The sequence below is a fragment of the Aythya ferina genome, assembly GCF_964211825.1.
Source record: "Aythya ferina genome assembly, chromosome: 1".
In the NCBI taxonomy this organism is placed as follows: domain Eukaryota; kingdom Metazoa; phylum Chordata; class Aves; order Anseriformes; family Anatidae; genus Aythya; species Aythya ferina.
The window spans coordinates 192177584-192205102 of record NC_140296.1 but is presented as its reverse complement, the minus strand read 5'-3'; the positions used below and the strand labels follow the sequence as shown (position 1 = coordinate 192205102).

The following is a 27519-nucleotide window of genomic DNA, read 5'->3' as shown; positions in this document are numbered from 1 at the left end:
TTAGGTATACAACATTTGAAAGGCATGACATGAGTCATCAAGTCTAGTCCACTGTTCAGTGGACAGCAAAGTTATGTAGCTCTTCTGATACAGTCATCCTACTGATGTGTTAGCACATGAAAAACCACAGACATGCTTTGCAGTCCTAGGGTAATTGAGACAATCTCTTTCAACCTTTCTTGGCATGTTAGGTTCTCCATTGCTTCAGACAACTACTTTCTTCATTCTTCTGGCTTGTTAAGTTCTCATGGCAGTGAGATGAGCAGAATTACATACAGTATTCCAGGTGACATGCCAGTGGTGTCTTCTACAATGGCATTAATACTTCACTTTCTAATGCCTTGCTTTTCTTTAACTAATGTATCTCTGAGCCTTCACATGTAATTTATGAGGTCCCAACTTTACAGCAGATCTTACTACCAACTGCATGACATTGTATTTTGTACTGCTGAATTTCCAGTCTCATGTTCATCCTACTATACATGTAGTGTCATTCTCAGTTCTGAAATTGTCTCATGTCTTCTGCATCAAAATTAAAAAGTAAAGCTACACAACTGACTTGTATAGGAAAGGGATTCTTGAAAGTATTAATCAAGTCTTGAGTTAGCCCTTACTTAATATTTTTATGATTTGGCAAACAAATTACCATTTGCTGTGAAATGCCCTGTTAGCCACAAGGAGCAAAGTTATTTAGTATAATCAAATAACACAAATGCAAGACTTATTAGTGGGGAAATGGAATATTAGAAGACTTGAAATACCTTTGACCTATTTAGGAACTGAATACATGATGATTTTGAAGACAGCAGTTGTTGTGCCTGTGTGATATCAATCATAGAGACTTCTGCCTGAAGTACAGTTAATATACTTAGTAATTAAGGAGTGCTTGATCTGGCCAATTATGCATCATAATAGTTGATGGAAGTTTATCGTCCCTTTTTGTAGGTGAAATGAATGGTTGATAGTTGATTTGTATGCCTCCTTCCTCCTACCGATTTTATCTGCATCTGAACACATTTCACTGTGTTGACAGGGAATAAACTGCAAAATTTGAGTCTTAAAGCCATATTTCAAACAGCCTATACTGTTTATATATACATAAATTGCTAAAGATACCCCTGTGGCAGTTAGTTATTTACATTCCAGTTTTGTTTTAGCGTGTTTTTTATTTCTTATTATAAGCCTTTTGAATATGAGAAAACTATGAGTTTAAAGTCCTCAGGTGTATTCCTTCCCTGCCTATGTTATTTGTAACAAAATCAGGTACTCAGTTTTCCATTTTCTACCAGCTTTTCAGTTTTCAAAAAGTTACTCTGTTCCTCAGCTACCTTGGATCTCATCCCAGGTTAGTGGGAACACTCAGCAGTTTTAGTCAAAGCACACACAGCAGTTACCTTTCAGAGATCTTACAGAGCCCCTGAAGTGAAAAAGCAGACTCAGACCTTCTGGCAGGGAGGATGTACAAGTGTATGCAGCTGGGCTACTGGGAGGGCAGCCTACAGTGCTAGTAAGAGGTGAGTAAGCAGCTCAGAAATGGAAACTGCTCTGGAATTAAAGGAGAGAAAGTCTTTAATAACATTTTAACAGCTTCAATAAAGCATAATGGCTGTAGGCCAATAGCTAAAATGTAATAACCAGGACATATTAAGAGGTTACGTTTTGTCAGTGCTTCTGATTACATGTTTAATAAAACATGTTAGAAATATTTCTTAAAATGCAGGCTGTTTCCGCAGTGTAGATTGGATTGAAATGGCTGGTTTTATTACTGTCCGATATTTGCTATGGATAAGCAATTATTTGGGATATAACCTTTCATCCAGACATTGCTTGGCAGCAACTAGGAAAACATTAACACGCTGACACAATCCCCAAGCCACAGACCTGGGAAAATTTAAATGCAAGTGATTTCACATTGATAGCAGCTGTAAACAACTGCTCGGTACTGTATATACAAACACTTCCTGACCCATCTCACTTACAATAGATTAGAGAAACAAAGAGCTACTACTCACACTATTTGACATATGTCATAGAATCACAGAATAGTTTGGGTTGGACGGGACCCTTAAAGATCATTTAATTCCAACCCCTTGCCACGGGCAGGGACACCTCCCACCAGCCCAGGTTGCCCAAAGCCCCATCCAGCCTGGCCTTGAACACCTCCAGGGATGGGGCACCCACAGCTTCTCTGGGCAACCCGTGCTGGGGCCTCACCACCCTCAAAGTAAAGAATTTCTTCCTAATGTCTAATCTAAATCTCCCATCATAGGAGAAGGGCTCCAGCCCCTTTACCATCCTTGTGTCCGTCACCTGGACTCAGTCCAACAAGTCCATGTCCTTCCCATGTCAGGGGCCCCAGAACTGAATGAAGCAGTCATTTTGATGGAAATTAATTGGGACAGAATTCCCCAAGGCCCCTCAGGCAGTTGTGTGGAGAAGGTTGATCATGCTCAGCTAGGCCAGGTAAGCTCTTTGATGAGCATCCCAGGGGCTGTCTGGATCACAGGCAAATCAACACTCTGCTGTCTGTGGTTAAGCAGGAGTTATGTGAAAAACAGCCGAACTATACAAATAACTGAACTTTTGGCAGTCCCTTCAGGGCTAGGAACTTGCAGGACTAACAGCGCCTGATAACCGTATCAGTACCTCAGTAATACCACATGAGGCCTAGATTACCCAAGTAATGGGATCAAATGCTGAATGTGGGTGCAGATGGAGCAAGACTGGGAACTATGGGGAGAGTGATGAGGGGAGGGTACTGAGGGGCAGTGAAGGGGAGTTGCAAGGGTGGTTACGATGACTGAGAAACGGGAAAATGGATAACAATGCATGGAGATAACGTGCTTGGAGCCTCATTATGCTGGTGAAAAGCACCACACCCAACAAAGGACAGAAGGATTTTTGGAAAGAATGTAGTTTTATTGTGAGGTCCCAACAGACCTGTTTGACAGTGCCTGAGGCCTCGTTTGATTGATATTGTGGTGGCTTTGTGAATAATGGCAGCACTCTGTGAGCACAGTTTTACGAGATCTCCACACACTAGGGCAATGCGATGCTTCCGGGGGGAGGAGGGGAGGCAGCGTTTCACTTGAACTTCAGAAACTAAGGAGCACATTGGAGAGTGGAGTCACAGAGCCAAAGGCCTTGATCGAATAAGCTCGAGTCATGAAGGGGTAGGATGATCACAGCAGGTTCCTGCAGTAAAATGCTTCTAGCCGTTGCCTAAATGTAAAAAAAGGTGCTGATTTTAACCAATATTAGCGTGTAGGTCCTTGTGCTTTTCACCAGAGGAGTGGTCCCTGAGTGTTTTCAAGCCTGACAGCCGGGACTGGATTTCCATCCGCCCCACAGGTGCCCCCAGTCCTGGTTCCCCGTCCAGAGCCCGAAACCCGGGGCGGCACCGCGGGCACCTGCGATGCCTCCAGAGACCGCGGGGGGAGCCCAGCCCCACCGGGGCGGCGCCTGCGGGGACCCTCCCGTCCCGTCCCGTCCCAAACCGAGCCCGAGGCCCCTCAGCCACCCTCGGCAGGCTCCCAGCCCGGCACCGCCCCCGGCTCCCCGCCGTGTCAGTCAGCCCGGAGCCGCCCCACAGCCCGGCGGCCGCGCCCGCTCCGCCTCCCCTCAGCGCCGGCGGCGAGCAGCGGCCCCGCTCTCGGTGCCGAGGCTCCGCTCCCCGCCCTTCCCAGAGCGGCTGGCCGCCATCGGGCCGCGGAGCCCGGCAGGTTGCGAAGGCCGGGAGGCCGCGGGGGGGAGCGGGCCGGGCCGGGCCGGGCTCGGGGCTGCCGGGCGCGGGCCGGGCCGGGCCGGGCTCGGGGCTGCCGGGCTATGGGGGGAGGCAGGAGGGAGCCGGGGGGGCTGCGGGGCTGCGAGGGCTTTACGGGGGCCGCCACCGGTCCTGCCCGGCCGGGCGCTGAGGCGGCGATGGGGGAGGCCGAGCGAGGCCGAGCGCTCAGCACGGCGGGGACAGCCCCGCTAAGTTGTCCTGAAAATGTTTTTTTCTTTTCTGAAACTCAAACCAGCTCTCGACAGCGCGGGGGCCCGGCCGAGCCGCGCTCAGCCCCGCAGGCCGCCGGGGGACGATGACTTTCCAGTGGACGGCGGTTGCCACCTTCCTGTACGGCGAGGTGGTGGTGATCCTCGTGCTCTGCCTCCCTTTTATCTCTCCCCTGAGGTAGGAGTTTGCTGCATGCTTCTCACCCGCTTTCTGCGTTTTTCCTCTTGGTAAACGTTCAGCTTTGCTGCAGCGCGAAGTAGCTGGGCTCTGAGCTGGAAGCGCCGCGAGTGCCAGCAGTTTCAGGAAACCAAAACCTTTCTGAAGGAGCTTAATGTGTTTTTTTACCCACTGATAATTCTTCTGAGCATTTCCCTTCCGTCAGGGGGAAGTCTCCGTGTTGATTTTGGAGCAGGCAGTGTGCAGGAAGGAAGTTTTCTGCCTCCCCTTGCTGTGAACTAGGAAATGAGATGACACAGCGGCCTTTTCAAGAGCTGTTTATCAGGTCTCCGGCGTTTTGGCGTGCACTAAGCATTGTGGGTGCACATCTGATAAGGCATATCTGATATTTAAGCTAACCGTATGTGACGTGTAAGGCTTGTAAGAAATTTGTGGTCGTTTGTTGAAAAATAAACGCAGGCTTCAGCTTGATGCAGAAGGTTCAGGACTGCTGTAAGAAGAGCCTCCGTAAAAATATATAAGCAGAACAAAATAATAACACTTCTGGAATATGATATAAACATTAAGAAAAATCATTCATTCTTATAAATGCCCTTAGTAAGGGAAAGAAATAAAACAGAATGTGTTAACTACTCCCATTATATGGAGAGGCCTGGCTTGTAGGGTTGTCTTAAGATTGTCTCTTCTAAGTAGCTTTTCCACTTTGGTAATGCTCTTTTTATTTATTCTGAAGTAATACAGCTAGCTGTATTACATGATGCTGTAGAAACAGTTGTGATTTCTTTGCAGAATATTAGTAACTAAAAAAAAAGTTCAGAAAATCTGCTGCCGTCTCAGTGTTGTATATGAAACTGATAAATGTTTTTTCTGCATCTTTAGATATATTCAGAATGAAGAATGCAGTTTTTACTGTAATACGTTAAGGAACAAAACCTAAAACAAAATTACAGTGTGCAGAGTTAGAATTTGACAACTTAAACCTGTGGGAGGGTCTTGAAAATGGTTGAATCCTCTGCAGCTAGTATCGCAACTTAAGAGGAGTTCAGCAATTCAACATAGATTGTTGAGTTTCCATGTTTTCTTCTGTATTCTAATCAGAAGTGCAGCTGTATGTAAGAGGGGAAAAGCATTGTGGGAGTTGTAATCAGATTAGTAATAATAATGGCTTATGTGAGGCAACTAGCTGCAAGAGTTTCTTCAGGCTGATGACACATTGAGAGTACTGAAACAGGTCTCATGACTTAAATAGAACCTGAATTGAGTCTTTGAAGCTGGAAAGCAAATTCAGCTACCAAAAATTGTTCAAACTTCAAAAACAGTGCTTTTAATAACATACAATGGATTAATTTTATGTTTGATTTGTGGCATTCAGTTATTCTCTCAAACAATAGTTTCTGAAATAATTAAATAGTTTTATCCTTTGTGATGTGGTCAATTATCTTGTTAGCAAAATTGCCACAGGAATCTTGTAGGGCTGAAGACTAGGTGTAGCTGTTGTGAGAGTATGGGAGGGCAGCAGTTCTGCTTTACGCATCTTGGCAACCTGGGGGCTGGTTCTGTCACAGGGCAAAGCATGCGCAGCTAGGGAAACGTGACACTGCTGTTCTTCGAAGTTTCGGTTTCCTCATCAGTCTAGAAACAGGTTGTTTGCATCTCTTGTGCCTGTGCGTTTTTTTTAACTAACTCCTCTTCAAATTGCTGTATTATTATTATTATTATTATTATTATTAAAGTTCCTGGAGAACAAGTAGATTGACAATATAAAAGTGCAAGTACCCAAAAAGACAGAATTGGACTGCCAGGTGATTGCAACATCTCTAGTGGTGGCCGGTATTGTAATTTGGAAAGATTATATTTATGTGGCTTCTGTCACCAAAATACAGCATTAATAAATGTTAACGTTACATGTTGAGGGAAAAAATAAGCCTGAAACTATAACGTAGGGATGCTTTGCAGTAAAGAGAGAGAATTTTTAGCCTTAATAGAACTTAGCAATATAGTTGGTCTAAGGTGTTTACATCAGTGTCACTTCTTAACTGGAGATTGGTATAAGACATGAAGAATCACATATTTAAAGAGTTAACGAGTAGGTTTCATTTGGGCTGCAACTTGGTTTAATTAAAGACAGTAACTTTTTGGTTGATACAGACTATGGCTGTCTGCTATAAAGAACTCAGATTATACTAAAAGATTTAAATGGAATTATTGTGCATATAATGCTAAAATAATAACTCTTAATTCTTTCTGGTGCAGAACATTGTTGGAGGTGATGCTACTGTCTAAGTTAAGTTCATAGTAGATTGGAAACTACTTAGAGGACAAATTCTAATGGTCTCTGCAAAATGTAAATGGTCCTAACAAAATTTGGAAACGTTACCTGGTTAATTAAATGCTGACTAGTGTGCCTGTATTACATCCTTTATAGCATAAGTAGGTATTTATTTATGCAGTAGCACTGATTCTAACCTGCAGCAAAGAGAGCTGTCTGGTCTGTTGTTGTCTCTTCTGGGTTTAAATTCATTTGAGCATCCCAGATGTTCTTCATTTGTGCTGTAAGTGTGAATTCTTGCAGATCTCTCCATGTAGTAATATTAAAGAGATGGTTGTTTAAAAGAAAAGTAAGTGGTCTTTACCGCTTTTGCAGCTCTTCCTGTCTGAAGCTGTTTCATTAGCCAGCAAATTGATGCTCTTGAAAGAGGTTCTTAATAAAATATAAATATGAGACTTGTCCTTTTATTGTAAATTGTATGTTAGAATGTAGTAAGTCCTGCTTTATAATTATGCAGACTCATCAATGTAAAAGATGACCCTTCTGAGGAAAGATAGTAGAGATGATTTTAATTCATGGAAGGTTGGTTTCGTGGGTGTTTTGGTTTGGTTTTTGCTTTTAACTTGGCAACAAGGAGTATGGTTGGGTAGAAAAATGACAGATTTTACAGTCTTGACCGCATCCCTGAATTTATCATGGTCAGGAACAAACACGAAGTAATGCTAAAATAAAGCACATCTGGAGAGTACCTGCTGCCATGTGAGAAATTTTTGTGTTAAACCAACTGTCTTTGCCTGTATTGAGAATGAGAGGAGAAAAAAAAATTAGCAAGTGGAATTGCTGAAAGTTATATGTACCTACTCTAAATTATATTGCAGTTAAAACAGCTGGTTAGAGACCTTACTTAAGTCTCATATCAATAACAAGGCTTTCTTGTGTGAGGTTATTATGCTTTTCTTCTAGTATTTAATTATTTTGAATAACACAATGCTATTTTACAGATGGCAGAAGATTTTTATGATTCCTCTATGGAGCAAAATAGCTGTTTTTTGGAACAAGATGTTCCTTACAATAATAGTTCTACTGATCATCTTGTTTCTTGGTAAGTGTTAAATAACTTTATCTAATAAACGGAAAAAATAAGCTGGTATATGGAATTCATGGCAGTAGATAATTTGCACAGATTCAAGCCTAATGTGTTTCTTTAAAAGTTCTACAGCAGAATGGAAGGGGAGAGGGCACATATGGGTTTGGTATTGGGAATCCAAATACAGTAGTAATATAGGAGCGAATGAAGAGGAAGAGTGGAGTTTGGCCTCGGCTGCTGCTTGGTTTCGTTTTCTTACGCAGAAGGTTTGATTCCTGTATGTGGCAGAACTGCTCAACCTGCAGTAGATGGCACTCTTTCTCTCAGCTGCTGTTGAAATAATGCACCAGAATATGTCAAAGCCCTGGGCTATTTGGGTACTGCTACTCAGCACAGATACTAAACAGCTGTTGGCTACGCTTGTTAAAGCCTGAGGTCTCTAAAGGAGGAGTAAAGCCTAAGTGAAACTGGAGCTTGACTGATGACTGTCTGCCTGAATCCACTTAGTGTCTGCCCTGGTTGGTTTCTGTGGTGTCTCTGTTATTTCAGAGGTGGAAATAGTTCTCCCACGTGGATAGTAGGGGATTGTTTTCAGTGCCTTACAATGAAAATGCTGTTTAATTCCAAGCTGCTGCTGAGAGAAGCATACAAATGTACTGCATATATAATAAAGTCAGGCTAAATTGCAATTCTGTATTCCTAATAATGAACAAAGTAGTGGAAATGCAAATAAACGTTTTATATCTATTAGAAGATCTTTAGTATCCCTAGAAGTAGATACTTCAGTAAATGGCTTAAGATCGAAAACTGGTAGATATCATTTACTCTCTTTGAACTCCAATCGGAAACTTTAACCAAAGCTTTCTTTAGTGATGGTCATTTATGTTAGAGGAGAGAGAGATTTGAGACAAAGTAGAGCAGCAATGAGATAATAGATCACTGCAGGACTAGATTCTTCACACAGCATGGGGATATGGTATTTTGTTTGGTCTTAAGCCTTCACTGCATTGTTCAAAGTTTCACTTCAAATCTGTGTTACTGTAGTCTTTCTATATTGACAGATGTTATAGAACTATTTTTTTCTGATGTCGTTTAATCATAAAAGTAGATACTGCTACTGTTGTTACTAAAACACGTGCTCATCTAACAAATTCCATGTGAGGTAAATGCTTCAGAAGGCATCTCTTCTTTTTTCCTTCTCTTTCCGTTTTCTTACTGTTTGTCCACTGGCTGGGTTTTAATTCACATTGTCAGCAGTGACTTGTTGACACTGTTGGGTCTCCAGTAGCATTTGCAGAATGTATCGCTTTGGCCACGTTCCTGGTGGATGAGTGCAAATGTTGGAAATAACTGTTCAAGCATGTTTTGGGTAGTAGTTTGGCATGTTTCTGGATATGCGTTTTTGCTTTGGTGATTTATCAAGACCTGTCTTTAAAATGGATAGGTAACATAGAATCATTTAGGTTGGAAAAAAACTCTAAGATCATCTAGTCCAGCCGTTAACCTAGCACTGCCAAGTCACTAACCATGTCACTAACGTTGCTGATGTTACTGTTTGCACTCTGCCTGTACGCTGAGCAAAAAGTGCAAATACCTATTTCTAGTTCTATGCCTGGATTATCATGTGTGCATACTCACAGATATGATTAAGGACAATCTTTTTTTTTTTTTTTTTTTTTTTTTTCCATTAACAGATGCTTTTAGAGAAGTTAGAAAGTATTCGGCCATTCAGGTGACTGAGAAGGTTGCAAATGTCAATACCAATGCCATTGATCATATTCATATGAAACTCTTCCGATCACAAAGAAACCTCTATATCTCAGGTTTTTCCTTATTTCTGTGGCTGTAAGTATAACGCTTTTTGAATTTCTACATAGCAGATTTCTTACAGGAGCTATTGCACAAAGTAATGCAACTAGAAAAAAAGATCAGAAGGCTGATTTCAAGAGATTAAAAAAACTAAATGCAAGCAGATTGGCTATGAGGTAAATAAGATCACGGGAATTAATCACTTACAAATGTTTGAATATTGGAAGGATATGTGAGCAACACATGGAAAGCAACGTGTTGGGAATGTTTGAGAAAACATCTTTTGCAGGAAAAGCTTCTTCAGGGAGTACTATTTTTTTTGTTACATATATGTCCTGTTTTGTTTTTGAACAAGGAAAACGAATTAAAAAGGTCAAAAGCTAAAGCACTGTTAATGCCAGCTCACAACATATTAAGATTATTTTATTACATCCTGCTGTGTTAAGAAGCAAAACTTGAGTCTGACTTTAACCGTTTCATCTAAAGCTTAAAGTTAGCAAAGATCCAGAGTCCAAGGGAAATTTCAGATGTTATTTCAGACTGAGCACTTAGTGGCAGCTGGCCTGCTGTGATATTGTGACCTGAAGTGTGGTATCCCTTTCAAGATGTTTGAATACAGCCAGTAACACAGGGTAACAGAAAGAACAAGTTTGAACTGCTCAGTAGCAGCTGAGACTACCTGCAAATCTTCCCAGTAGCCATGGCAACCTGCAAATCTTCACAGCTGGACAAGGAGCACATGAACTAATTGGACAGATAATGTGAACGAATAGGAACAGGAATGGTGGTCAGAAGATTTCCTACATTTGATGGTGATGCTGACTCTCTTCTGTAGTTCTTTGAGTTGCTTGACATTCTCTGTATATGCAAGAGGAACACAGAATAAGAAAATGCCTGGAATTACAGAGATTTGTGATGAACTTGTTTCCCTTGGACTAATGTATGGCTATCTTAGTTAGTCATTATAAGGAGGGGCACTGTACATAAAGAAGCTTCAAGGAAGAAAAAGTTCATACAAAACTTGAGCAAGAAAAATGGAAAAAAAAAATCATCTGTAGCCTTGTGCAGAAGTGATAGGAATGTATCGTGTTCTTCATCTTCCTGCAGAAAGGTTAAGTAAATATGCACAAATGTGTGTTTGATCTCTGCTTCAAGGGGGGAATAGTTGGATTGTGTCCTGGGCTAGAGTTAGAAGCTGGTCCCCCAGGAGCGTACTCCCACTTAACTATCAAGGAAGAAAACTTGTAGGTGGCCATAATAGATATAATGGTGGAGAAAGCTTGTGTATTTGAAGAGGTCTGCCAAAGGTCTTTTGGGGGCTACTGGCCTTTCACAAAGATTGAGGAGAAGTAAAAACTCCTACAATAATGGCTAGAGCGAACAACTTAGAGTTATTTTGTTTATCTGTTAAAAATGCATGATGTTTTTCAGGAGGCAGGGAGGGAAGTATTCCTTGGGCTCCCTTGTCATATCCTACTACTGCCACCCAGCCAAGTTCAGGCCACTTGTACCTGTGAAGAGGTACTCAGATGTTCCTGGTTCATTCCTTGGGTCACTTTTGGTTCATCTTAGTGCAGTGGCTAAGTGGAGAAATCCAAAAGAGGGGTAGGTGGAAATTCCCAAGATGGGGGAGGCTGGAAGTTTTGTTGCTTCTAGTAACACAACAGAAACTCCTCCTCCATCTGTGGTCCAGCAATTGCAGGCCACTGGGAACATATGAGGAAAACGACCTCCAGTCAGGGGAGGTAACGGGGCCAGCAGAGTCTCCATCTGTCAAGTGTCTGCACAGAGAAGAGGAGGATCATAGCTACCCAGGACTGTCCTCCAGGTAGGGCAGAGATGCCAATCTGCTAACCTGACTTGATGTCTCAGCAGTGGAGAGACTGCCAAGGTCTGCCTGGCCCCCTGTTAAGCAGTGCTGCTCATGCACTTGGATATCTTGGGGTGTGAAAAGCGACTACAAAGCTCCGGGAGCACAGGGAAAGAGCAGGAGGACACTGGTGGAGTTCATTTCAGTTTTAGTGAGGGGGGAAAAAGGGTTGAGTGGAGTGGATGCATCCATCAGGTCAGTGTGTGGGTGATTTTTAGTGTATGGGCTTCTGTCATCGTGGGACCTTAAATGAAGAGGGTCTCTGATGAAGCAGGGCAAGAGTATGAAGCTGAAAATGGCTTTAAGAAAGGTATGTCGGGAGCAACATGCTCTCAAGAAGTGAAGGCTTGGGGAAAATCTAGGAAGCATCAGAAAGACAACGCAATGGGGAAGGCTCTCATACATCCCTTGTGAAAGGAGAACAACTGGAGGCCAATCTTCAGTGTTTGAACACAAATTTGTACAGCACAGGAAACAAAAAAGAGGCTTTAGAAGCTTGTGCACAGTTGCAGTGTCCTGTGTTTGCCTGGGACAGAGTTAACTTTTGTCATAGTAGCTGTTACGGTGCTGTGTTTTGGATTTGGGAGAAAAATAATGTTGATAACACATCAATGTTTTAGTTGTTGCAGAGAAGTCCTTACGCTAAGTCAAGGACTTCTCTGCTGCTTGTGCTGCCCTGACAGCAAGGAGGGTGCGAGGGTGTCTCATTACCAATCCCACATTGCCTAGCTTCTTGCTGATGAGGTCTGCTCTCTGGCCTCCCAGTTCTAGGAGAGTAACGTTCCCCACAGCAGCAGCAGGTACAGCTGGGGAGAAAAAGAAGGATTTGGGGTACTACAGACTGATCAGCCTCACCTCAGTCCTTGGGAAGGTTGTGGAGCAAATCTTCCTTAAGGCCATTTCCAGGGTCATAAAGGATAATGGTGACTAGGAAAAACCATCACATTTACTGAGCAGACATCGTGCCTGGTCCTTCCTGTTGCCTTCTGTGATGAAATGGCTGGCTTTGTGGATAAAGGGCAGAGCAGTGGATGCTGTGTGCCTTTAGCAAGGCCTGTGACAGTCTCTTCTGGTATCTTGATAGCCTAACTGGGGGGAGATGGCCTGGGGAAGTGGGAAAAAAAAGTGGGTGGAAAATTGACTGGGTCTCCAGGCTTAAAGGGTGGTGATTAGTAATGTACATTCCAGCTGGTATCCCTCCGGGATTAGTACTGGACCCAATGCTGTTTAATGACCTCATTAACAACTTGAATGATGAGTTAGCGTGCTCTTAGCAAGTGTGCAGACTGGGGAAGTCCAAATCAGAGTGGCTAATGTCTTGGAGAGCAGGGCTGCTGTTCAGAGGGAGCTAGACAGGCGGGAGAAATGTGGGGGCAGAAATCTCATGAAGTTCAGCAAAGGCAGATGGCAAGTCCTGCATCTGACAGAATGACCCCATAGAGTGCCCATGCAGGCTGAGGATTAACTACTAGGGTAAAAAGCAGCCTCACCAAAAAGGACCTGGGGGTCCTCGTGGACAGTCATTCATTTATTGGGCTGTAATAGCAGGGGTGTAGCCAGCAGGTCAAGAGAAATGATTATTTCCCCATCTGGTGCTTGTGGGACTGCAACTGCAGGACCCTGTAGGGTTTTGGCTCCCCATTGTTTAACAGACATTGGCGTACTGCAGTAGTGCAGAGAGGCACCAAGAATGTTGGATGCTGAACTGTGTGACATACGAGCTGGTACTGAAGATGCTCAGCTTCAGCCTAAGGAGTGAAGTTGAAGGGAAGACGATTTGCTTTCTGCAGCTGTTCAGTTGGAGGGAGTTGAGAAGATGGAGCGAACTTTCCTCAGTGGATCCATGCTGGAATATCAGGAGTCAACATGCACAAACCGAAACCTGGAACTTGTGATTAAAACTATTTTTCTACTAGCAAGAGTGGCTGTGCATTAGAAGAAGGACCCTAAAAGTCTGAGGAATGCCGTTGGAGATGCGGGGCACTCAGCCGAACAAGGCCCTAAGCAGTCTGCTCTGCCTGCTCTGCTTTCAGCTGGATCTCGGACAGGATGACCTCTTGAAGTCCTTTCCAACCTACACAGTACTGTGATTCTGTTTTAATAATGGTGTTTTACTGTCTTCTGGCTGATGTATCCTGGATAAACAGTGACAAAGAGTAACTTTTTTATTAAAAAGAGTCAGAGAAAGTCATGAGCTTTCAGTGAAAAAGCAGGTGGAAGGCTCACCTTGAGAGCTACAAGGTCTGTTGATATGCTTTCAGTTATGAAAAAACAAAGTGGATTTTCAAATTTTTTTTTTGAAGAGCAGCCATATAGTCAGGAACAAATTCAATTCAGTGTTGCTTTGGCCTTCCCATGATTCAGTAACGTACCATTTTGAAAGACTCCAAGATGAATCAATAATGGCAGTAGCGATGCAAAGAAGCAATCACTAGTTCAAGTCAAGGAAGGTATTTGCAAAGCTTAGCTTTGAGATGCCAGATGAGTGCTGACATTCGTGCATGTTCTGATTTATACGGTACTGACAGAGTACTTTGAGTTAATAGGAGGGTTAATAAAATATTGCTAATTTTATTCTGCTAAGGCCTTTTATAAGAGGAGGGGTATTTTTTGTTGTTATTTTTAATCATGCTCATTACCATAACGTATTACTTGTGTGTTGTGTTCAGAGAGCCATCATATTTAAAACACAAAGTCATGTAAGATTATTTCAGCCTTTACACAACGAGGTGTCTGACCCCCTAATGGCTGTGGATTTGGGGAGGAGGGGTTGGTTCCCTTTTCAAGTAAAAAACGGATTTTTGATGGATGAAAATGTGTTTTCAGTCTCTTACTCTTCTGTTACTTGTTGTTATGGAGCCTGGATGTTTCCCTTCAGGTGCTTTGTGTTTTCATTTTCATATCTAATGTTGAAAGACAGACAAAAGGGGTTGTTTTTGTGTGTTGTGTTTTTTTTTGTTTTGTTTTTTTAATTTGTGCTGTGAATTACTGTGCTGTTCACTGTGTTTCCTCACCAGTGTATTGAGACGTACTATTACCCTTCTTACTCAGTTGGCAAAAAGCATGGCATCTCACGCAGCTCTGGAAACGCAAGTCAACGACACTACTGAAGCAGCCAAAAAATACCTGGCTGAGAATGAAAGGCTGCAGGAGGTATCTTCTTACCTTTTTTATTTTTCTTATGCAGAAAGTAGATAGTACAAAACAATCCGGACATAGTTTGCTACTGAATTTTTGTTCTTTTTTTTTTCCTGGTGGAAAAAGGAAGAATAATTTTCTCACCATACGTAATTCAGAATACTGAATACAAATTTCAGGAGCATTTTACTAACAAAGGAAACTGAAGTGGTACAAGTAAATGGAGGAAGTTCTGTCTTTCTGGGATAAATCTTGTCAAATATTAATAAATTCTTAAAATATCTCTTTGAATTCACTCTCAGTAAAGTAGAGGGAGACACTAACTTCGTTCTTCTTACCTTAAACAGCTGGCTGTTTAGGTCAGGGCTACAGCAGTCCAGTACAGAGAAGCCTACGATACAGCTGTGCTGATGCTGGCTCTCTCTTCTAAGCAGGACTTGCTCTGGTCCTGAGATGTCTTTTTCTAACCTGTAAAATTGGTCCTTTGTATTTATTGTATTTTGTACTCTTGTATGTATTTTTATGGTGGATCAGCCTACTCCCTAGTACCTTCCTTCCTCAGTAAGGCACTGCTGTGCTATTAATGCGGGTAGTACCAAACGTTTCTTACCTAAAAGAACCACCACCAGTGAACCAAAACCATGTTATTTTTGGAGAAGAGTGGATAAAATTAAGCTATCATTTGTCTGTTGTGGTTATAGCTTTATGCAGGAAGGGAAATAACAAAGGTCTAGATGTATGAAATCTTTTCTTGTTGGTGGTTACTTTGACTTCTGTTGGAAGAGAATGAACCAGAAGCCAAACTGCAAGTATCCAGTCAAAATAAAATTCACTACAGGTGTGTGCAGGTTTCCTTCCAGTCTGTCTGGAGTCTGTGGCTACCAGCACCAGGTTTTTTGTTTTTTTTTTTTTTTTGTAATACGTTTCCAGACGAAGTACTGGAGGGGATTTTTAAAAAAATCACACAGGTATTTCAAAGGTATCATGAAATAAAGATCACGAAGGTGTGTTACCTGTTTCCCAAGAATGAAATGATCCCAAAATCTTGGGAGTCTGGTATTTTGACAAAATAATCCAGACTCCCACCCATAGCCTTTGAACTTGTCTCTTTGCTGCATCCTGCTACGCTTTTTCTTCTCTGTCCTGCTGGGATGTGGCCAAAAGTCCCCTTTTTGTTCTGCGTTCACCCTTAAGCGTGTGTTTCCCAAGCAACACATTCTCTTAGCTGCTTGTAAGTGATAGCCAGCAACTGGAAGCTGCATTCCTGTCTGTTTCTATTTGTATTTTTGATTTTATGATTTGCAAAAGCAGTGGTAACCACAGTTAAAATCAGCATGCTGTAGCTAGGTCTCCCCTGTGCTGAAAATGCAAAATGTTCAGAATCTTTTTTTTTTTTTTTTTTTTTTTTTTTTTTTTTTTATAACCTCAAAGAGATACCATGGCTTAGGCTCCTCTGAGGCTTGGCCCCCTGCATTTGTGTTCATAATACAAATGTGATTCATTCCCCTGTCAGAGAGAGGGAAAAGCAATAGCATGCAGGGCACTCTGTCTGTAAGTATAAATCCTGTAAGTTTACTCCAGTGTTTTGTACTGCCTCCTGTTCAGAGGTTCCATGGAGCACTGGACGTAAGAGAAAATTTTATAGAAATAACTGTATTAATGGAAAGAGCTGAGAATTTCATAACAAATTGGCTATGGTTTTGTTACCAGGAGTGAAACAGAACCTCTGCTCTATGGTTACAATGCATGCTGAAACTTTTCTTCAGCTCCCTTCATTGGATTGTTTAACAGTTTTTATAAACTGTTCTTTTTCTTCCTGAAGTAATCTGTTCTCTCCCTCTGTTCCTCCTCATTCCCAGTAAGCTCTGATGCCATGAGTTCACCTAACAGTTGTTCATCTCAGTTCTTTTCCTTTTCCCCTGAAGCATCTAGCACTATTTTTACCTTTGTCACAACAGAAACGCTGCTTGGTTGGCTACTAGAAGCTCTGTGAGGAAAGGGTCTAATTATGGGGTCTAATCCTTAATGTTTGATACTTAAAGACAATTGCTACAATGACCAATGATCATAGCATGCATAAGTATAGCGGTGCCAATGTTTTCAGGGTACGGGGAGTATACTGCTCTTGTGTCCTGTGCTTACAGGGCTACTCTTGAATCCTTCCTTAGTTTTTACTTGAATTTCAGTAGAAACCTATTCTGGGTATTGAGGTATTCTGAAGATTAAAGAGGTAGCTATGAACCTAAAATGAGGGATTGGTCACATCTAAGTCAGGATAACTTAATTATTAGAAAAAGTTGCATATAAACACCATACGAAGTCCTAGTATATGTCTTTTTGAAAAGCCTTTTATAACCTAAACGGAAGTTGTGGGCTTGATCCAGAGATACCAGGTCCTGTTACACGGAAGGTAATGCCACCTATATGCATATGTATGCAACAAGACTTGATATCAACTTACAAAATTGAGCAATTTATTATTATTATTTTAATTTTTATCCCTGGAAAGACTGAGTATCTGCCTGTGTTGTATTGGCATTTGATAAAACTTGTCACTTTACAAACTCAAGGCTGATATTCTCTGGTAGTTTGGCATTAATATTCAACTAATTTAACCAGAAGTAATTGTAGCATCTATGGTTTTTAATAGGCCTTGAATGAACGAGGAAGCGGTGGAAATAAAGAGTCAGCAAAAGTAATTAATGAAAAATTGAAGAAGGAAGTTGAACATTTGAGAGCAGAATTACAGAAGACATCAAATGGTAAATATTGGTTAGGACTTTTTTGTGTTTATGAGAAGGATTGTTTCAACACCAGAGGTCAAAATTTTATTCTAAATGTAGCATTAACTACAGTTTACAGAAACACTTGGTTTGGGGTTTCTTTACATTTGACTAGGAACAGGAACAACGTCATCACCATGCCTAGTTTTTATGTTTTTGTTATGAAAATGTGTATGGTGTAATTTGAACACCCTTAGTTAAATGGTAATCATTAACAAATTAAACTGATACATGTAAATGGTGTTGATTTGTTCAGTGGTGACTTGTAGCAGATATGGAATCAGCTGCAGGTTACTGTGGGCATCAGCCTGATCTCCTGTGTTATATACAGCAGCCAATGTCTGGGTATAAAATGGGGACTTACAGGACTAACTCTGTGTCTAAAGGCGGCTTACGTTTGGACAGTGCTCTCAGACACGTGGTCTTTTTTTGGGTGGTTCTTTTGGGGACCCAGAAGTTGGACTGGAACATGTGGGTCCCTTTCAATTTGTGATATTCTGTGACTTTTTTTTTTTTTTTTTTTTTTTTTTTAATGAAGTGAGTGTTAGGTCAGGTAGCAGAAAAGTCTTTGACCAGTATTCTAAATGTATGTATCTCCTGCAACAGAAGTGATAGCATAATTTTTTTTTAATCCCTTTTTAGCCTGCAAGGAAACATTCCTTGCAATTTCTAGCATGACACTTGTTAGCAGCTTCCGTGTTTAAGGTTTAGCTTGTCAAAACTGCTTTCTTGGCAATCCATGTTGAGATAGGACAGAACCAAACAGGTAAAATCTGCTCTATTTGGATCTGCCAAGGTGTGTGATGCTTATGAACAACACCTACTCATCTGAAATTAATGTTTTTAAGATAACACTATCTGTGACCTTGTAAGCATTAATCAGATGTTCAGACTGTTATGAAACAGGTTTTTGTGGTACCAGATAGCATGTTTTCATCAAAACAGTACTGCTTTCATATTGCAGGGCGCTGCTACAAAGCTTCAAAAATAGCAACACCAAATATTTAATCATTTTTCGTTGTCCACTGGGAAGAGAAACAAGAGCAGCAGAACAGCTGTTTTCAGCTGGGCTTGAAGCAACAAGAACCTTTAAATAGAGGGTCTCGTTAATGCACATTCCCAGGCAGGTTTGACTGTGGGTTTTCCCTCTCCTGCTGTTTTCTTGAAGAAATGAAGGAAAGCTGCCTTTGAAGTGACAAGATCAATGAAAAACATAAATGCATATGTTTTATTTAAACTAACTGCTGGTATGTGACAGTAATAAAATGTAAGCTTTTCAGTCGGGAGTGCTAGAGAGAGCTAAGGAATAAATAGATTTACCACATGCTGTTTCAGCTGCATTCTCCATGCAGGCTGTCGTCCACTAGAAAGATGTATAAATTAAGGCATGCTGGAGTCTTTTTGTTGAGGGGGTGAGTCAGGGAGAGGATTTCTTTAAGGAATGAATCAGGAAATATTTATAGCCCTCCTCCTGATGCCACCCCCCTCATTGCCAAAACATCAAACAGAAAACCGTGTGATTGTGTTAATTACCATCATCAGCTAAATGGTGTTGAGGTATGTCTATCTTTTTTTTGGTAAGTATTCTTACACCTTATTGTGAGCAAGCTGGAGGTCCTTGATACCAAGCACATGCGTAGACAACTTCATATGGAGTATTAGAGTTTGCACGTGGATTGAACTTGCTGTTTCTTTTGAAACTTCTGCAACAGAGCAGATAAACACTGAGCTTCATGCTCACTAAGTGTGAGAAATGAATTACATAAAAATCAAAGCTGGGATTGTTAGAGGTAAAACAAGCTTGTCGATTTTTTGCATGCCGTTGAGCATGACTAAAATGTATCTTTTGTGTCCACAAAGTCCAGTCCTGAAGTTCTGGGGACACTTGAGGGGCAGAGGATTGTTGTAGTAGGCTACGTGTTGGAAGGTGAGGTACCTCAATAGAGCAATGCTTAGGAATTGTCCGAAGCATGTCTGCTTTGCATTTCACTAACTTGGTTTAGTATCAGAGCAGTGCTGTGACTTCAGGGGAGTGGTAAATTTTCTTTAACCTTTCAAAATGCTCTACAACTTTTGCCAGAGAAAACGCGGTGTGTCTCCTCTTCCTGAAATTCTGACTGAAATTTCAGTGTACGCAGTGACTATTGCAAACATTCAAGAGACTCATCTCTAGTTCTTCAGCTTTCTACCTTTTACAGGAAACGCAATCTACCATATATTTTTGTTCAACTAGCCATAAGTGAAATCCTAAGTTAAGAAGGTATTTTGCCACTTACTGTGCTCTGGACAGGTAGAGATGAAGAATATAAATACAAGACAAAGAGACTGAATAATGAAATTACAGAAATCTGAAGAATGGTTGGAAACACACGACAAAGATTTCAGCCAAATTTGTTTTCCTTTCAGACTTGACTTTCCTATCCCCACTGAGGCCCTCTCTTTCTTTATTGAGGATGTGAAGGGAAGGGGGCTAGTTTTTCACTCCTTTATTGCAGACCCACATACTGGGGACTTTATAGGCACCCAGCAGTGTGGCTGGCACTTCCAGAGCCTAAATCCATCTTTAGCATACCTGGACGTGTAATAACAGGACTTTTAAAACCCTCTGAGATGGCATTTTATTGATACACTTGTCAGTTGAGGAAAATGTCTCACTATCTGAGATTAAGTATGCGTAATCTTAGGAGCGGGCAATGCAGAGGTGAGCGTGCTTTTCCTGATGCACGTTAGATGCGTTTCTAACAAAATGTTGACTTGAGATAATTAAAGGCTCTCTGTGGCTGCCAGTGTCAGACCTATGGGATTTTTGTTGGAGATGAGGTTGGAGTCAAAGGACGTTTGGTGAAGCAGCCATCCTTGGGCTGAAGGCAGGACTTCCTCACGGCTGTACTATTCCACTTTCTGCTATCTCGGGTCATCTTTTTGGTGACGCTGTCCCGGTGTATGGTGGAGGCTCCAGCTTTATTTACACAACAGAAATTTATACAGAACAACCAGTATCGGTCGAGTCTTGTAAGAGAACAGACTGGTGCTCCTGGTGGACTCCCAGCCAGCTTGTTGACCCCTTCCTCACTCTTCTAACAGTGTGTCATAGCAAATGACGTGCACCTAAAGCTTCTACCTCTGGCTAATGGAGCATAGGGGACATTGTTGTCCCCAGCAGCTGCGTACAGTTGTTGAGCTGTGGCTTCATGGCATCTTTGAGCTGAGACTGTGGTGCCACACTGAGAAGAAATGCAAAGATAACACGTCTCTGCCGTTAGGATTTCACTCTTTGTACTAACTTATCAAAGGAACTTGGGTGCCTTTGAGCTTCAGTTCAACTTTTTCCTGAAAATACTCTTTATTTATATGTATTTTTAACCTAAACATGCAACGAGGGCAGGAGAAAATTCCGATGAAACCTCTGTGCATCCTTCGGTGAGGTTTGTGTGCTGTACAGAATGTCAGAATGTGTAACAAGGGTGGGTTTTGTTTCATGGATGCACAGCTCTGTGGGAGACAGAAGTAAGAGAACAGCAAGACGTGGAGAGAACTGGTTTAGAAATATTTTTTTTTTAACTGTTGACTGTTCTAGGAAGTGTGCACGTACAGATACACAGCTCTCCCCTAAACACCAAGATGACACTGGGTGTTGGAAAGATTACAAGTGATAAATTCAGACCTTGGGAATACATTTCCTAGAACTGTTGCCACCAGTGAGAATTCAGCCGGGCTTCTGTGCTGCTGGGCAGGCTGGTGACACACATATGAAAACGGTATTGATGTTGAGCTCTGCTGAAGCACTCCAGTTCTTGAAATCAAACAAACAAAATATCTCCCTTTATCAGCTTTCTTTTGTAAGCTGGGAACAGGAGACATGAGACAGGGGAATGAATTGACCGTGGTCTCGTGTTATTGAGCCAGTGGCAGGGGGAGGTTTAGAAACCAAAGTCCATCTTTCTTAACGTTTTTAGCTGAGATCATAGCCATGGTGGGAGCCGTTGCACAATGGCACATGCAAGAAAAGCTTATATTCATTTTTTGTTGTCTCAGAGGGATGGTACTGCATACAGCAAGTGTGGTTTTGTTTGTACAAGGCCATTTACATCATCTACTGTAATGTCACTTTGTAATGATGTTGCATTTGAGGTTGTCAAAGGTACTTGAAATCACTTTGTGTAATTTTTTTTGGCTCTGCCTTCTCTCATTTTGTGTTTATCTGTTCATTATTTCTTCAAGAGAGAATTCAGCATTGATCTGGTACTACTTGACTGGAGCTGTGTTTCCAAAGATTTGTTGACAAATCCTGTCTCGTCTGTGCCTAAATTCTGAGATGTGTCTAGCTCTTCCTCAACATGAATATTCTCAAGAGAGGGATCTTTTGAAGTCTTAAACTGCTCCAAATCATTTCAGTTTTAGACTTGTATTGTGAGCAATGCTAATTTTAAATTCCAGATCATTCCAAATTTCCTTAGCAGTGAGCACTGTAAATCAAGAAATTCAGTCAGACCAGGGGTGGAGGCTGCTTCTGTTGCTGTTTCCTTTTATTCTACTCTTTGGTTCTCCATACTTCTTGAAACTAGAAGGTAATAGAAATAGTACAGCTACTGGGCTGTTGTAACCTCCTTAGAACAATTTTATTCTTTATCTTGCCTTGACTTCAGACAAATCTGATCTCTGAAGTAAACTACTTATCCTGGGACAAGATGCAGAGAATATGGTAAGGGAAGGACAAGTTCTCTGTCTTTCCCTAACTGTACATGTTTTATCATTTTATGGACCTCCAATCACACATGTAAGTGTAACAGGATAGTTTTCCATAAATGTCTTCTGATATTATACCGCCAAAGGATTTTTTTCAATTTCTTCAAAGGGAAAGGGAAATAATGGAAAAAAGATTCTCCACCTTTCACAGTACTGAGGCTGCACTCAGCACAAGAAGGACCTGGGCCTATTCAAACGAGTCCAGAGAAGTCCCACAAGGATTATCAGAGGGTTGGAGCTCCTGTCCTATGAAGACAGACTGTGAGTTGGGCTTGTTCAGCCTGGAGAAGAGAAGGCTCCAGGGAGACCTTACGGCAATCTTCCAGTGCCTGAAGGGGCCTACAGGAAAGCTGTGGGGAGGGACTCTGTAGGACAAGAGGAATTGGCTTTAAACTAAGAAGTGGAGACTTAGATTAGACATTAGGAAGAATTCTTTCAGAATTTAGCTTTAAGCCTCAGAAACCCATGTGGTTTTCTTTGGCCTTACAAAGAGCAGGTATTCATTTTCCATTTAAAGGAAGAAATTCTTTACTCTGAGGGTGGTGAAGCTGTGGATGCCCCATCACTGGAGGTGCTCAAGGCCAGGCTGGATGGGGCTTTGGGCAACCTGGGCTGGTGGGAGGTGTCCCTGCCCATGGCAGGGGGGTGGAACTGGGTGGGCTTTAAGGCTCCTTCCAACCCAAAGTAGTCTTTGTATTCCAGTTCTGGGACTTAATGACTTTTTTTTTCTAATTAGCTGCATTAACATAGAAGCAGTGTCTCTCACCTCATGCCCGCTCATGCATTTACTTGGTAGGAACAATCAGCTCTTGGGCTTTGCTTGCCGCCAGTCCAGCTGCTCGGTCTCCTTTGAGGCAAAACAAGAGGCCAGATGGAGGCTGGAAGCAATAACCGACTGTGTTGTGTACAAGAACTATTTTCTGGTTTATGCTGGGGGAGTGTTCGTTTGATGCGATCCATATGACAAACAATGTACCTGTACAATTGATTTGGCTGTAGGGCAGTGTTCACATCGTGGCAAAACAGTTGAGCAGTGATGTCTGGAGAGTCTCTGTTGCTTGACAAGAAGATATCCAGAGAAGCTGGCATGCTGGAGAATTCATGGGGTCAAAAATGTGACACTTCTTTTTTTTTTTTTAATTTTGTGGCCCCAGCAGGAGCGAGGCCGATTTTCTAATCCGCAGCCAATGCAGGTGGAAAGGACAATCTGCTCTTTGCCTTTTCCCCTTCTGGCGTTAGGTGAGGTGTTCCTGTCACGCATCTGTTTTGGTCAAAACATTGAAACAGTGCACTGGCTTGTTTGCTCTCTTGATGTGCAGATACCTCCAGATACTTTGTTCATGTTTTAAAGATACAGCTGTTTTCAGATGCACGCAATGTACTGTGCTGCTGCTTGTAAACGGCTGAATAGTGTTAGGTCAATTAGGGCTTCTGCAGAAATACACTATTTTTACCGTAGTTAACTGGAAAACTGGCAAATTGAGCAGAGGTGAAATGGCATATGGAGGTGAATTTTGCCTACAGCTTAACAGTCAGAAGCTTATCAAATTGTTGCAGGTTGGCTTCACTGTGATTTCCAGATTTTACTATCAGTATTTTATATGGTAGCAAGAGTAGAGAGAGGATCAGAAAGAGTAAATGCAGTGCGGTTTTACTTGCCAGGTATGTGGAAATCATGGTTATCCAAATATCGAGGCCTTTAGAAAAAGATGTTTGCAAGATTGCATTGAGAAGATAACTCTGCAAAGTGAAGTGAAAGAAAGAATGTAAAGGTACAGAATGAATTTTTGACCACCATGGAGTCAATAGGCTTAAATGTAACTAACTTCAGTAGGTCAGAATTTCAGGCAAGTTAAAAGTCCTATTACTGGAAAAACACGTAAAAGGTTTTTAAAACGAGATTTCTTTCAAAATTATTTTGAATTTAAACATCCGGCTTTATTAGTTAAAACAGGGAATGAGAGGGGGGGATTTTCCTTCATGCATGTAGGAAGGTGGTCAAGACCTGTGTCCTGATGTCTCAGGAACTAGGGATCAAGAGTAAGCTCCTGAAGTGAAATATGGTTCAGACGAGAGTGCTTGTAGCTAGGGGCTTAACAGAAAGCACAGCAAGCTCCTCAGCTTTTGAGAGCAGGCTCTCTTACAGAAGTGCTGCAGTTCTCAAGTGGCTGGGAGGTCTCTAGGAAAGAGCAGTCTGCCTCAGGCAGCTCACAAAGGACCATCCACATTGTTGGAACAAGGAAAAGAGCCATGTTTAAAAACACAGATCTCAGTGGTGCAAATAGAAAGAAACATTTGCTATGTGAGGCAGCCTTATAGGTCGTTAGCAATGTTTCTCTGCATGAGTAAATCAAGTTTTTGGATATGCCTGTGCTGCTACAGCAGAAAACTATATACAGATCTGTGAGGTACTTATAGCATAGATATATAATGATGTCTAAGTGAATGCTCACATAACAGTTCAGGAGTAATGATTTTACGCAACTTTATGCTGATTTACCCCGCGTTGTAAATTAGCCCCCGTGGATTCCTGGTACTGCAGCATAGACCTGCAGTGTATACTTGCTCTCGGTTTATTACTGCTGAGATTGGGAGTAGAGAAATAAGTAATTTTTCCTCACAGGAAAAGCCTGTTAGGGTTGTCTGTCCCACCACCACCGTTTTTGCCTTCTCATCCATAAAACAATGGTTCTAGTGAATGAACTCATGCATGGTGAAATAGATAACAGGGCAAAAAGGAGGGTCAGTGCTCCTGTAATAATGTATTATATCCCTATATCCCTCCTACCCCCATTTGTTAGACAGCCTTGGTTACTTTGCTAAAATCCTGTGCAGTGTTTGAATACTGTCTTCCTTTTAAGATGTCTGACAGCTATGCTCTGGGGGTTGTAGAGTTTTATTTTTCTGGAGTTGTCACCCGCAATATGACACAAGACTCTAGTCTCCCTCATTTCTTACCTCAGTAAAAAGTTTACTGGTCTTGCCCTTGCTTTACATACAAACCCCCCTTCCTGTTCCTCGTGTTGCTGTTCCTGAATAAAAGGCATTCTCTTTTCTGTCCCCCTCGTCTCTTTCTGTGTCCATTTACGATGCTCCATTTTAAATTTCAGCTTTTTTTTGAGGAAGGGCTGTCAAGTGCAATGGAGCCCTAATATATAAGCAGGGCTCTGAGGAACTGCAGGAATACAAGTAATAATTAAAACATAAATCCTGATATTTTACAGCTCTTGTCAAGGCAAATAATGAAGTGACAGCCGTTAAAAAGCAGTCTGAAGGCCTTAAAAGAGAATATGACCGTCTGATGAGAGAATATGAACGGCTTCAGGTAGGTGGTTCTGGCTCACTGTATGAACACAACATTCTGAAATTGTACCTGCAAAATTCTGCTTGCTAGGTGCTTATGATGCGGGGAATTTACCAAAATCTTTAGTACAGCATAAAATTACAATGGGCAGCACTCCTTAAACTTCATCAAAATAGTAAAACTTTGTCTTGTAAGAACTAAATGGCAAAGCTGTTAGCATTTTCTTCTTTGCACTTCTGGTCATCAGCAGATACTGTTTGGCTGTCGCTTGGGAGTTGAGATTCAGTTCAAACAGAAGCTTCTGAGAAAATGACAGCAGTAGTGTGTGTGGTATATACATAGCTCATAGGTGCCATTTTATTTTGTTTGCTCTCTAAACATGCTGTTGCAACACTAGGTTATAAATGTTGCAATGCTGTTAATATGCAAGAAGGGAAAAAAAAAAAGCCTAGGCTAAAAACAGGCTAGTATAAAAATTCAACTGAAGTACAAAATACAAAAAAAACATAAACTAAAGGTGAATTAACAGTTTGGTTTTGCATATGTGCATAGCTATAATACTTGTAATATGTACAGTAATTACTTCTAGTAAAACTGGGAGCCCTGCTTGTTCCTTTTGTCTGAGAGGTGATGGTATGTTGCATGCCTAACACCTGCCTCAGCCTGTCAGTTTTGGTTGAAATCTGTCAGTTAACAGGAGTGTTAGTCTGGTTACAAGTAGCGGCCTTGGGATAAAGTACATCATGATGTTAACATTCTGGTGACCACTTCTCAAGAAGGGCAGTTCAGCTGTGTATTAAAAAACAAACTGAAAAGGCAAATCTGAGCTGGATGTCCTCTTGAGGTGTGTAAAGCTGCTGACTGATTTCCAAGCCTCATCCTGTCCTTCTATAGAGACCACTCAGTTGGTCTCTGTGTTCTGAAATCGAGACCACCATCTGTATCCTATCTTTGTGCTTCCTTGTACCATGAGCCACAGGAGTGCTGCTGCATTGCCAACAGCCTTGTAGTCCTGAAGACACATCCTTATGTTTTTTTCTGTTTACCTCTGACTGAAAGTACAGAAGGCACTGAGCACCCAGTGCATTCAGCTGGTTTATCCCTAGGAGTTGTTAGGAGAAAACACTTTCTGCTTAGTTTGCTGCACAGTTCAACTGTAACACAAACAGAAAGTAGGCTGCATGGCTGTTAATGTATTAAGATCTGAAGCACGCATATTATGTGGGGTAGGATTGATGGGACTGCAGGTTTTTGAAGTGAACAAACAGGGTCAGTACAAGGGGCAAAATGGGGTATCTGGAGTCAACAGTTTCTGATTTTGCCAACATAAAACATAATTTTTAATCTCTCTGTTTTCAGGAGAGTTCAAGTGAAGCAGAAGACAAGAAAGACCTGTAAGTGTGTCTAAGGCGGATGGCATTGGTACGATCGCTTCAGTGTGAAAAGCCTCGCGCTGTTTAGGCTCCCGATGCGTGTCTGAAACAAAACTTGATTTTTCTGAAAAGCACATGCACTGCAGGTCACGATTCAGATTCCGCTACTATATCTTGGTTGCCAATATAGTCTGTGTTTGAAATAAAACGTTAAGTGGCTTACCAGATTTCCCCTGGAGTTTGTCACTGCTCTTGTGAGAAAAAAACACGATAATCTTTCAATTCCATCTGGAGCAACTGATCTCAAAGCTCTCACCTTTCAAAATGGTAAAAGATCATGCACCATTTGCTTGTAGAATTCGAGTGAGATTGTATATCATGCTAAACCTTAAAAACACAGTTACCTAAAAAAAAGTCTCTTGTGACACCTATTTGGAGTCTTCAAAAATTCATTTAGCAGTCGGTTGTACAAGCTTTTCATCAATCCTTCCACTTCAGTGGAAAACTGAATGACAATCAATCTAAAGAAAATAACTAAATAAAACTGTATTTCTAAATCCATCTCACTAGCTTGTGACTTTCACTTAGCCACATGGATGAATGTATTTTAACAAATAATATTTTGCATGCCTCTGGCTTCTTTTTCTTTAATATACTGCGTTCTGCCAGTTTTCATAACCTAATTTTTTAATTGGTTCTTATTAACATTCTGAACTTTTACACTGTTTACATCCCTTTACTCAGTACATGCCACCTAACTGCTTTTGCCTTGCTAGGTAAGCATTCTTTTCTTTTATTTTTTTTGTGTGGATACAATACCTCGAATAAATGTGCACTGTTTTCCATAAGCTCTTTTTGGCATTCTGACAGTTGTTTTGATTTTTTTTTTGTTAGTTGGTTCCAATTTGTATTTGAAAGTTGGATATGTTTCTTATATTAAACGGATTGTTTACGTTCATGAGTTTGAGT

General features: G+C 41.5%; 2 protein-coding genes across 4 annotated transcripts in view; both read left to right on the top strand.

The window, feature by feature from the left end:
- CBLL1 (Cbl proto-oncogene like 1) overlaps window positions 1–27519 on the top strand; it is a 78634-nt gene that overhangs the window by 12144 nt on the left and 38971 nt on the right. The window lies entirely within an intron of this gene.
- Window positions 3526–27508, top strand: BCAP29 (B cell receptor associated protein 29). 2 transcript variants are annotated; one of them, XM_084510017.1, is made up of 8 exons: window positions 3526–3718; window positions 4020–4171; window positions 7442–7542; window positions 9222–9372; window positions 14224–14359; window positions 16995–17106; window positions 25098–25198; window positions 26537–27508. In XM_084510017.1, the coding sequence occupies exons 2-8, from the start codon at window positions 4080–4082 to the stop codon at window positions 26573–26575; spliced, it is 732 nt and encodes a 243-aa protein (XP_084366143.1). In that variant the 5' UTR covers window positions 3526–3718; window positions 4020–4079; the 3' UTR covers window positions 26576–27508. The 2 variants fall into 2 exon arrangements, with proteins under 2 accessions (XP_084366143.1, XP_084366144.1); XM_084510018.1 differs by having other exon boundaries at window positions 3587–3722.

Excerpts from the sequence above, each read along its gene's own strand:
- BCAP29 (XM_084510017.1), top strand. The coding sequence starts at position 4,080 with ATGACTTTCCAGTGGACGGCGGTTGCCACCTTCCTGTACGGCGAGGTG. Across the intron at positions 7,543-9,221 it reads ACTGATCATCTTGTTTCTTG|ATGCTTTTAGAGAAGTTAGA; the intron begins GTAAGTGTTAAA and ends TTCCATTAACAG. Across the intron at positions 14,360-16,994 it reads AGAATGAAAGGCTGCAGGAG|GCCTTGAATGAACGAGGAAG; the intron begins GTATCTTCTTAC and ends GGTTTTTAATAG.